Source organism: Hetaerina americana, unplaced genomic scaffold (assembly GCF_022747635.1).
Source record: "Hetaerina americana unplaced genomic scaffold, ioHetAmer1.1.p SCAF_50, whole genome shotgun sequence".
NCBI classification, from domain to species: Eukaryota; Metazoa; Arthropoda; class Insecta; order Odonata; family Calopterygidae; genus Hetaerina; species Hetaerina americana.
In genome coordinates, this window is record NW_027287096.1 from 1,999,830 (window position 1) to 2,011,880 (window position 12,051).

At 35.5% G+C, this 12,051-nt stretch overlaps 1 protein-coding gene across 1 annotated transcript; it reads right to left on the bottom strand.

Moving 5' to 3' along the window:
• Positions 1–303: 303 nt before the first annotated feature.
• PIG-A (phosphatidylinositol glycan anchor biosynthesis class A) lies at positions 304–12,028 on the bottom strand. The gene is made up of 11 exons (XM_071593067.1): positions 11,909–12,028; positions 11,635–11,791; positions 11,378–11,557; positions 11,186–11,304; positions 7,799–7,914; positions 7,050–7,141; positions 6,769–6,974; positions 2,158–2,243; positions 1,323–1,506; positions 1,015–1,105; positions 304–782 (listed from the first exon to the last, which is right to left on the bottom strand). The coding sequence occupies exons 1-11, from the start codon at positions 11,923–11,925 to the stop codon at positions 669–671; spliced, it is 1,362 nt and encodes a 453-aa protein (XP_071449168.1). The 5' UTR covers positions 11,926–12,028; the 3' UTR covers positions 304–668.
• Between the last annotated feature and the right edge of the window lie 23 nt (positions 12,029–12,051).

Consider the following 12,051-nt stretch of genomic DNA (forward strand, 5'->3'; position numbering starts at 1 on the left):
TGGCCCCATGGGAATATTTCATGTTCCCCAAACTAAAACTTCCAATCAAAGGATAAAGATATGCCACCATTCCAGAGATAAAGATAAATTTGATGGAAGAGTTGATGAGCATTCTGGAAGAAACATTCTAGGACTATTTCAAAAAGTGGAAACAGTGTTGGGATTAGTGCATACATTGGGGAGGAGTCTACTTAGAAGGGGACCCTGACCAATTAGTTAGTGATGTGAATTTTTGTAATAAAAAAGCTTTGGAATTTTTTAACAGACCTCATATTACACATATTAGTATTAGATTAGGATCATTTGATTAATTTCGTACATTGGAAAGTTATTTTTATTCCATTTAAAACGTTTGAATGGCATCATAAAAAGTACATGTATTATGGCATAAATACTTTTTTCAAATGCAAACTAGGGCCCCCATAACTGCAAGAATAGGGTGCATAAATTCACATTTGATTTTTAACAAAATACATAAATGAATAGCATATAAATACACAGTAAATTTTTACCACCATTTTTCATTCTTCATTTCATGAGTGTTATAAAACCAGAGAATTATACAAACTTAGAAAATCTGAGACTAGATAAAAATACTGGCAGTTGATTCCATAGCATAAAACCAACAGAAACACATAATGGTGGTGTAATTAGCTTCAACATTCAAACTATGATGTCCTTGCTTTCCGTTTTTTCTTAGGTTTTTTGGGTTTCAATAAACAGATAGTATTTGGTTTCAACTGTTCCTCTGGGGTAGCATAGTCCCTTGATATGTCAATGAGCTGTAAGTAAAATAATATTACTTAACACATAAAGAGAGAAAGGTGACATCTATGAGATACTCGATTGAAAAGGATAATAGGTTCACGAAATAAAGCCATGAATCTCAAAAGTAACAGATGTGTTTTCACAAATTTCATTGCTTCTCTAATTATCAGATTAGCCTTTCAATTAGTTTTGTGCAGCCAAAATTGAACTACTTGTACTAATTCAAATTTTGGAAATAAAACTTACATCTCTTGGTACCAGCCAATCCAGAGCTCTCAAAATGATGTAACATAAAGAAATTACTAGTAAAAATGGCAAAACTCCACTCTTGATGTAACTGAAAGGAAAAAATCACAAAAAATAACAAGCAAGCAAAATTTTACACCCTTATGTTGTTGTAACAAATATAGACAATGAAAATCATGATAAAGCAACTCATTTACAAAATTATCAAAACAGGAATTCCATAAAGTAAATAAACACCCCATGATTTACGTCCCAAAATTGTCTCAAAGACAAATAATTAGAGTAAACCTTGATCCAATTTTTAATACCTTTTTAGCTGTGACCCTAATCTTTTGGTTGGCTCTTGAGAAACAATTTTGTATACATTTTCAGTCCTAGCAGCTATGTCAGTCCAGCTATACAGGCTGCTAACTCTTCTATGGCACTCTTCTGGAGGTGGGCATTTTTTGGCCTTCAAATCACTTATGGCGGTCTCCAAGCCATCTAACAATGCTGCAACAGTTACCCTTGATTAATAATTTTATTTTGTAACTCTTGAAATTCATCTATGGAGCATACCTCAAATTAGTGATAATTTGCCCGGAGCCTATTCATTATAATGGCAATTCAAAATCACCTCCAATATTCAATTAATGATATTGATCATTTTGGTACATGACAAAATCAAACAAGCTAATCCCACAAATTAATCAACCACATTAATTTAGGATTCAGTTCAATTGGGAAAGTTTAAACTAATCAAAAGCCATCTGCAGTGCATGAGGTTTCAGAAGAAAAGACTGGCATGCATTATTTTCACACAGACATGCAGTGCTTAAAAAATGGCATGTCAAATTAATGTAAATTTAGCAGCAAAATGTAAGAATAAGTTGACTCCTCAGGGTCTTATTTGTGTTTCAATTACATATGCACCTGAAGATAATAGGACAAACAAAAAATTACCAAAAGACTAAGCTTGACCATGAATGGTCCTATTTTTCCTTGTTTACTTTGAAGGGTACAAGTTGAGAATATCTACTGTTTTCCAAGAATACTGGCCTTCATCAAAATAAGTATATCAGATATTTATACCACTTGACCTTTAAAATTCATAACTAATCATTAAAAAACTGTTACTGAATGACAATAAAAATTAAAAGTCACCTGGAACATCAGGTTCAGTCAAATATACAAGATCAGGAGGAAGAACTTCTGGAATCCCACCAACTCTGGTGCTAACAACCTGTAAACTAAATGGAAATAATGCATTGGTAAAATAACATTAAAAATTCGAAACAGGCATGAGATTATCTTATATAATTCACTAATGACTTAGCCATCAATAATTTCAACTTCCTTGTAAGAAAACTATCCAACCTGAAAATGATTGTTCCCTAGTACATCTTTCTTTGGTAGTAGGCACAATACAAGATTAGGAAATCATTTGATTATAAACAAAGCAGGCCAAATTCATTCTAACTCTGTCACTTGCAGTGTCATGAAGGGACACAAAACATACCCCTATTCCAAATAATGAATTAAAGATAAGTTCGGCTTTTAAGACGTTCTTACGTCTGATATGAAATTGCAAAATAATTCTACCAGTGAAAATAATCAGAAAAATACATGACTACGCACCATTCACACTTGATAGGATTGAAACCTAAGACTTTCAGATTAGCTTGCAAGTGTATGCCTCACCTAGCTAACTGAGAATGACTTCATTGGGAAATGGGAATCTATTTCAAGTTCAAATAGCCATTATTGATAAATTATTTTAGTTTAAATTACAAAAAATTCACCACTCAACCTTTTCAAGTTCCTAAATCCTCCTATTTACGATTTTAACTAGCAACAAAAGGTGAAAGTACTGAATATAATTCAATGTAGTACTGTAGTGATTAGATGAAATGATTTCCTTCAGGGCAAGCAGTTAAATTTTGTCATCGTTTTTCCTTGTAATTAAACTTTCCTAGGATTTTTAAATTCTAACAAGAACATGAATGGTCTATTTGATCTCACCAATTTTGTATATATTTTTCATATTATGCTTCCTAATGAACACCTTGCAAAATACACCCCTTTGCCTCACACAAGAGCATCCTAATGATGACAGCATGTACATAATATATGGAAAAGTCAATGTGCCAAAAATACTGATTTTACTGTTAGTGTCATGCAATATTTAAGATGGACATACTCATTTGGTGAAATTTCCAGGTAGAAAATTTAATTATAGATAAGTTGTTGAAAGCCAATTGACAGCTTGCTAAACAGATACCATACAGCAGCGTATCTCTGTTTCTTCGTACTAACTACTGTATTTCTCTGAATTGTGCCCCCCACAAATACATCCCACCCCATTTCTGAAGTCTCATTTTTGGGAAAAGTCCCAAATGATTCTGGCCAATTCTACCAAAACCCTGCATAACTGCAATTACTCAAAATAAACTTTTGCATTACTACAGTAGTCTTGATAGCCTGAGGTAATGTAAACTGAGTTCAACTGGGACCATTGAAAATCTGGAAAATGATTATATCAAAACAAATTATGACAACTTCCAAGGCAATTATTTACATACCTCACCACTGCACCACAATTATATATTAAAATGAATGATGTACTTCTAAAATAATACTTTCATATGATATTTTTCTCTTTTCTTTCATCAACAAAATACTTGAATAATAATAATAATAATCTTTCTTTGCCCAGAAGACACTGACACAGTGTAATAGATACATCAGATAAGTGTATAGGACACGTCATATGTACATATAGATGTTAAACAATGATGTCTTCTGAATGTCTTCTGCCTCACTGCAGGCTTTCACTTCTGATCTTCACTTGCTGGAGTTGAACTGGTTTAGTTCAGCCAAAATAAAAGTAATTAATATACGATGTAGGTAAAGACGTTTTTGGATTGGTTAGCTGTTTCTTGGATAACATGAAACTTCAGTAGATTGGGACTTAACTAACTGCCACGACTGTATTTTAAACTCTGTACAATTTATTCAAGAAATATGTGTCTATGATATTGAGTGGCATGATCCATGTGATAGGATTCAATATATCACACATTATTTATTTTTCCTAAAACAACTGCAGAAGGCTTATAATATGGTGGCATATGTCAAAATTTCCCCTCCTTGGACTACAACCTTGACGTGGTGGAAGGGCTTGTGAGTTCCGATGACCCCTAGAGCTGTGCTGGCGGGAGTAATAATTATTGCTCCTGGTAGGGTCACCCATAGGAGCCAGACGAAAGGTAGTCCAAGCAGCGTCTGCTCCTCAGTGAGGCAGCTGCAATGGCATCTGACCCCAGTGATGACATGATGGACTATACAGAGATTTTGAGTCCTGGCAACTACGGGGCTCAGCCCAATCGGCCGTGTGTCGTGCCCGGCAGAGGGGGAGGCAAGGCTTCCGCGGTCATCATCCCACGAAACCCTTGCAGGGGAAAACCAGCAGCAGCAGGACCGAAGATGCAGGAGAAGATGACCAAATTAGTTAGAATAGGAACGTGGAATGTTAGGACAATGATGAGGACAGGGAAACTGGAGAATATTAAGCGAGAGATGGAAAGGGGAAAAATAGATATTTTAGATCTATGCGTGGTTAGATGGAAAGATAGCGGGGATTACTGGAGTGATAAGTATAGAATAATATACAGCGGCGGGGACGAGAGCCAACGAGGGGTCGCCATAGTATTAAATGAAGTGGTAGGAAGAAGTGTAGTCAACATACAGCAGGAAATGAATAGAATACTACTAGTAGAGATAAAAGCAGAACCGACGAACTTGGTTATTATGTTATTATTCAGGTATACATGCCACCGAGCAACCATAAGGAAGAAGAGGTCGATAGGATATACGATCGGCTAGAGGACATAATCGCGTGTTCCTGAAGTGAAACATTTGATAGTGATGGGGGATTGGAATGCGACGGTAGGCGAAGGAAGAGATGGTGACGAGGTCGGGGACTATGGTTTAGGCACGAGGAATGACCGCGGGGAGAAAGCAGTTGAGTTCTGCAGGAGACAGGGGTTAGTCATCACCAACACTTGGTTTAGACACCACAAAAGACGCAGGTATACATGGAAAATGCCAGGTGACTCAGAAAGGTATCAGCTAGATTATATCCTGGTTAGACACAGGTTTAGGAACAGTGTGATAAATTCGAACAGCTTCCCCGGAGCGGATGCGGACTCTGACCACAATTTAGTTGTTATGAAATGTAGCGTCCGTTTCAAAAAGATAAGGTAGGGGAGGCGAGTCAGAAAATGGAATGTAGAAGCATTAAATGGTTTGAAAAGGAAGGAATACCGAATGTATCAAGAAAGGGTTGTCTAAAGCCGCAAAAGACACTATTGGAACCGTTAACGCTAAAAGGATTAGGAAACCATGGATCACGGATGAGATGATTACAAAGATGGATGAGTGGCGAAAATGGAAGAATGTAAATACAGAATTAGGCAAAATGAAGTACAAAGAATTAAACAATAAATTGAGGTGGGCAACAAATAAAGCAAAAGAAGCATGGTGGAAGACGCAGTGCGAGGATATGGAAAGTCTGCAGAGGAAGGGTGAAATCGGTGCGCTGTACAGCAAAGTTAAATCTTTATCGGGAAGTAAGAAAGGGAGATCTATGCTAATAGTTAGAGATAAGGTGGGTAAGGTAATAGTTGACGCAGGAAAGATCCAAGAGAGATGGAAGGAATATATAGAAGAACTGTATAGTAAAGAGCTTAGACCAACAAAGTTAGACATAGAAAAGGAACATGACGTAGAGGAAGATAGCTAAGGTCCAGGCATACTAAACAATGAGATAGAAAGGGCATTAAGGGAGATGAAACTAAATAAGGCTGTAGGGGTGGATAACATTCCCACGGAACTATTGAAATGTTTAGGAAAATGTGGGAGGAAGAGGCTATATGGGTTGATCCGTAGTATCTATGAGGAAGGAATCTGGCCGGAAGACTTTGTGAGATCAGGTTTAGTTCCTATTCCGAAAAAGGTAAATGCTACATCTTGTGAGGACTACAGGACAATAAGTTTGATATCAGTTAGGGATGATTTTGTTAACCTTGCTTCAAGGTCTTGCCATGCATCATATCCTAGATACTACTCGTAATACATGCCTACTAATCTATTACCTCTTTTCCTTTCACTTAAAGATTCCCATCCCAAAACGATTAGTGTTTCAGAAACTCTCTCCTGTATCTATTCAACACAAACTGAGCCTCTATCCTAGTCACTCCAGCTAACTAATTTATTTGAGCCTTTTCATATGGATCCCTAAGTACTTTCTAGCATACTCTTTTTTTGATTAGCTGTATTAACACCTTACACAGAAGCATTTTAGCTTTGTGTGTACCTTTTTTCATACTCCTTCCTCCAAAATACAAGTTTCAATAAGCCTTAGTAATATTTTGCTGATATGACCACCTCAGCTGAACCCTTCAGTCAAAGTAATGCCTAAGTAGTTGCACTCAACAGTTCACATACCTTGTTATCTGCTGAATATGATATATACATATTTATTTTTCAGTTTAATTTGCTGGTGAAGGATAAATATTTACACTTTGATGTGTTTAAATTTGTAGTTTTTTGTCATTAAGTTTACCACCCTATTTAGGTAATTTTACAAAAAATCAAGGACACATTTTACTTCATTTCTTTCGTCAATTATGAAATTGTCAGCAAATAACACAATTTTTGATTGCTCCATTTTCTGATTAATCTACTTACTCATTACATTCTCCCACAACTTACCCACATGATGCTGCTTCCACAATAGCCATACAGTAAGCCTCTGTGAGTGATGTATTAAGGAAGATATGGCCTTTCACTAGAATGCTTCTCACAGCACTATGTTCTTGGCTCCCCAGCAGTGTTACTCTTTCTTGAAGGGAACACCTCTCCCTTACCTCTTCCAGCAATCCTCTCTTTGGACCATCCCCAGCAATAAGAAAATTAACCTGTGAGGCAATAATGATTAATCATTATATCATTAAAAAAGTATTTTAAAACTTAGGGCTTAAAATATTACTTACCTCAGGATATTTTGAGCATATTTCTGCTATAATTTCAACCATCAAATCAACACCTTTACGGTATACCAAACGACTCACTATAACAATGGTAACTGAAACAGATATGGATGTATAAATATAAGAATTTTATTTAAAAATTCAAATATATGGATTATTCAAAGAATTTCTGATAATCTATTTATTGGCCTAAAAAGCTTGAAAAGTACTCTTTCACACAATATTTTGATCAAATGAAATTAAAATTCCTAGACTTGAATTACATGTTCATGAAATGAATCAGTGCACTTGGCATTTTGCAAAAACGTATTTCAACAACAGCTTAGGCAATGATGAATTTATTACTCGAAAATATAATTGCAGTGGCGTGCATCAATGTGTGTTACGGTTGGTGACCTAACACCCCCCGCCACACACCCTTGCGGCGGCTTGCGGGGTATTATGTAGACGTGTGTTATGTTTTCAATTACCTCAGCAAGAGGCACCAATATCTTACATTACTATGATCATATCTATAGGTTAATTCATCCTTTTGCCTCTAACAGATTCTGAAATTAAACCAAATAAGCAATAATGCTATTTATGTCACATTATATTGAATGAGGGGACCGACCATTTCACTGGAAAAGGAGACAGGGCTCCAGCCTAAAAAAATATTTAATTCTCCAATGTTATTTATTAGAAACTATAAGATAATCTACTTCAGCATAATTCAGCAATGTCACTCTTGTTAGAGATTATTGCTTACTTACTCTTATCTGCACTTCTTTGAGCTGGATCTGGTGTAAAAACAGCAGTGTCAACAGCATTAGGAATTACAGAAACCCTACTACAGTTTACTCGGGCACGTAGCACTGTGTTTTCTTTCCTGGGATATAAGAATAGGTTCGATCAAAAAATAAAATCACTAACTAAATTCAATGAAATAAATGTGCCTTTAATACTGTATACATACAATTAAATGTCAAGTGGGAACAAGCCCTTTAGATTAGTAACATAAACCTACTTTTAATACTGTCTACAAACAATTCAATGTCAAGTGGGAATAAACCTTTTAGATTAGTAACAGACATTTAAGTCAAAAGTTTTAAAATTTACCACTTATGTTTGATTGGTTTGATTTGAACTGTCCGATTGTGCTTCGGTAGTTCACATCATTTTCTCTCGATATGCCAATTTGTTGACCTTTGGTGCAGCATAGTTTAAGAAAATGTAATTCTATAACCTCAACATTATTACTAATGGGAAAAAAATGCATATGCCATACAAAACTTAAGTGCATTTGTGGGAAATCTTTAGTAGAGACTCTGTTGACTTGCAATGCCCTAAGAAAAGACTAATAATATAAATATGCATGGGTGGGTGCAGAAATATACGGCATCAGGATTTCAGGCAAGTTCACATATACACAAATACTCATGTTTTTAGGTGTACCATTCACCACAAACCTTACACCCAACTCAATATTCACCTAGAATACAGACCAATGGATATACCACTGGGAAAATATTTTTAGCTGAAAATTATTTTCTTCTACTTTTCCTGACTAATGGAAACACAGAACATGTTATATTTTTTCATTACTCAGCAGAAAAACCACCTTATGGGGAAGTCCTACACAAGGCAACTATGAAATCTCATCCCTTCAGCTTCATGAAAATTCCATTGAAAAATAATTCTATTGCAAAAAAAGAAAAGTTCTGGTTCCTTCCAATTAATGCTAACAAATGAGTTTTTTAATATGCTATGTCTCCAAACAGGCCCTCGGGGTTCTATACTTCCAGAGATTCAAAATGGATCCATAAATTTATCACATGACAAAAATGACAATGACTTCAGCAATAGTTAATAAGGTACAGAGGACTTGACAGGTAAGAGGGTTAGCACCATGTGGAAATAGAGGCTTATTTGGGTGTAAATAAGAATTTACAATATTGAATTTTGTATTGAGAGCAACTTGATGTCAACATTAGTTAAACAATTATAATCAAGAACAACTTTAGCATGCCATCAGACCCGCACAAATGAATGCACACCTTGAACTGAAGTGGTTCTTAACACACCTACACATTTACGATTGAGGGAAATTGATCTTAGGTATTCAATAGAGAGACAGCCAGAACACTAAAAGTTTACCTGATCCACCATTTTCCTAATATTGATCCATATTATGTCATGCACAAAATTCCCAGGGGCTATATTAGAGAGATAAAAATCTTATGACGTTAATACAGTGATTTCATTTGTATTTAAGGACATATAATGACATTAAATTTTTAATAAATTATACTGGATCCAATTTTTGAAGGGATGGCTGATTAATCAATAAAAACTGAGAGAGTATATTGAAATGCAACACAAATCAAAAGCACATTGCATTCTATTATTGGAGATGACCATTCATTTCAATTAAAAAACTGCCATTTAATTTTTTAATACATAAGGAACCAAAACATAATATCTCTTCTACACATTGCTATCTCAGGGAAACAATAAAAATGATAATCCTGAATAGTTTTAGCATCCTGGAACACCTTAGTTGTCACTGGCAATAATCAAATAGGCATAAAACAAAACATTGTCATGACTAACATGACAATTCTGTTTGGTTCTGTGATGCCCATGGTCAGTAATTCCTGCCCTTACTTGTATTTGCCATGTGGTCTCTATTGTATCTTAAGGAACATGTGAATAAACTAACAATCCAGTTTAGCTTCAGTACCCGTATTGAATGTATAATGACTGACACAAGGCCAGTTACAGATTCTATTTCCCAAGCTTAATCACCCTATGGGGGTGGCCATGGCCCCTGCATTGAGGATTTTTTTGGCTTTAATAAGATTTATAAATATATTACTTATATGCCAGACTGCTTTTTTTCAAATTTAACAATATTTTCAACTTTCTTTGTGTGATTTATGAAATGAACTTAGCTCATACAAGAAATACACCCCCCTATTTAGAAGTTTTCTAGATCCACTGCTGGATGGAGAAGAAGGACTTCCAACAAAATAAACAACTACTCATGTTAATAATAATGGTTTAGACAAAAGGAAGCCATTCAGTCAAACTTATACACAACATTTGCTTTAAAATAGTAGTGAGAAATATATGATATGAGCAGCGGGGAAACAAAGATTATAAGTGATAGAAATGTGTTCCAGAGTGACAAATGATTAAGAGCTTTAATAGCAGTTGAAGCACATGGACTCTTAGAAGAAAAAGAAACTAATTGGATACATCCTGAACCATGACAACATACGATAGACCAGAACTGTAGAAAACATGCATGAGAAGGATATCAGAGGTAGAAAATGGATACATTATGAAAAGAAAATTATAGAAGCTGCAACAGCAAGGAATAAAAATATTGGCAGGGTACAGAATAAATAGAACAACAACAAATCAGTTTTCTGGATGATAATCTATTATGTAATTTAGCTACAGCCACAGTTATCGCCAGAGACAATAGTGTCCAATGAAATAGCCTATGCTGCCTCCGGTGAAATAGGTTTGGGGGAAAATTAAATGAATACTTATATTATTATTTTCCACAATCTTCACTGGCTGTAATGATCTTGTGAAAGTCTGATTGTGGTAAAAATATATGGGTTACGGATTTGCATTTAGAAATTCTAGAATGAATTAGCTGCAGAAATTGTTTTTGATAAGCTATAATAGAATAAGTATCCTGAATTTGGTTTACTCAGGAAATTCTTCATCAGAAGTTACTAGAAAAAAATGGTCTGGACATTAAATTATTTTAGGTTTTTCTGTTACTGACGATCCTGCAGAACTTTCCCTTTAAAAATAATTTTCTCCAATCTTCACTAGGTGTAACTTTATGTGCTTTGAAACAATTGCATCTATGCGATTACAGCGCTTTCTAGTGTTCAGCAACATCTGGGCCCTTGAAAAATGAGCAAACTTGTACATCTTTATCTTTGAGAGTATCATAACAAGTTTTTATCAAAGGTTCCAAGAGGGCCTTCAGATAAGGGAGCCTTGTATAATATCTGAGTGCGTTGAAAGGCACAGGTACCTTGATGAAAGGGTAACAAATAAGAATTGAAACTCCCAACTCATGTGGAGCAACTTACCACTTGACTGAAAGCTCAAGGTATTCTTGTTTTTCTTACCCTGTATGAGATACGCAGATGCAATGGTGACTGTCTGCTAAGGAAATCTCGAGAAATTTGTTGGTAATGATAGCTGATGCATCAGCAAATCCGAACAGTGAATGATCAGTGAACACCGTCTGAAAACATATAAGAAAAAAATTAGGTGACAATGCATATATTATTTCCGAGTGTCATATCCTTTACCCTTACCCTCAATCCTAAAAGGCGACCAATTATCATAGTTTCATGTGCTAGGGCTGAAAAGGCCGAGTGGCCATGAATGATGGTTATTCTTTCTCTAATTAGCACATAACGAATAAGTGGTAACGATCCAACCATCGTCGGCAAAACACACTGATTATAAAACACTTTCACGGGAAGATAATATACCTGCAATTGACCAAGAGTGTGTGTAAGGATGTATTACTTATATTACTACAAATATAACTCATCAGAACGGTGTTTACCTTAAGACCATTGGTCATGTATCTTATACCAACACGGTCTCCATATGAATGGGTCAAAACTATTACCTTATGACCCCGAGCAATTAAACACTGCGATAGACTATATATATGTTCTTCCACTCCACCCATGTTGGGGTAAAAGAAGTCCGAAGCCATACTGGCACAGATATAAAAGAAATTGAACATAAGATACTGTTGGAAAGTACAGGTGAAACATAAGCATGAATCCTTACTAGGCCACATCACTAAATAAATATATTATTTTCTTACACACCAGAGCCTGTGCCGCATTTCTTCGAGTTATGAACACAGAGCCCATGTTTCAATTCACTGTCACACCCCTTTCAGAGGATCCATTTGTAAGCTACTTTCCTACCATCGTATTCATGGCTCTTGTTATCATACTACCGGCATTTG

Coding starts and splice junctions, on each gene's coding strand:
- PIG-A (XM_071593067.1), bottom strand. Junction 6,975..7,049: donor TATGCTCAAAATATCCTGAG/GTAAGTAATATT, acceptor ATTGCCTCACAG/GTTAATTTTCTTATTGCTGG. Junction 1,106..1,322: donor TTAGGGTCACAGCTAAAAAG/GTATTAAAAATT, acceptor TTTTCCTTTCAG/TTACATCAAGAGTGGAGTTT.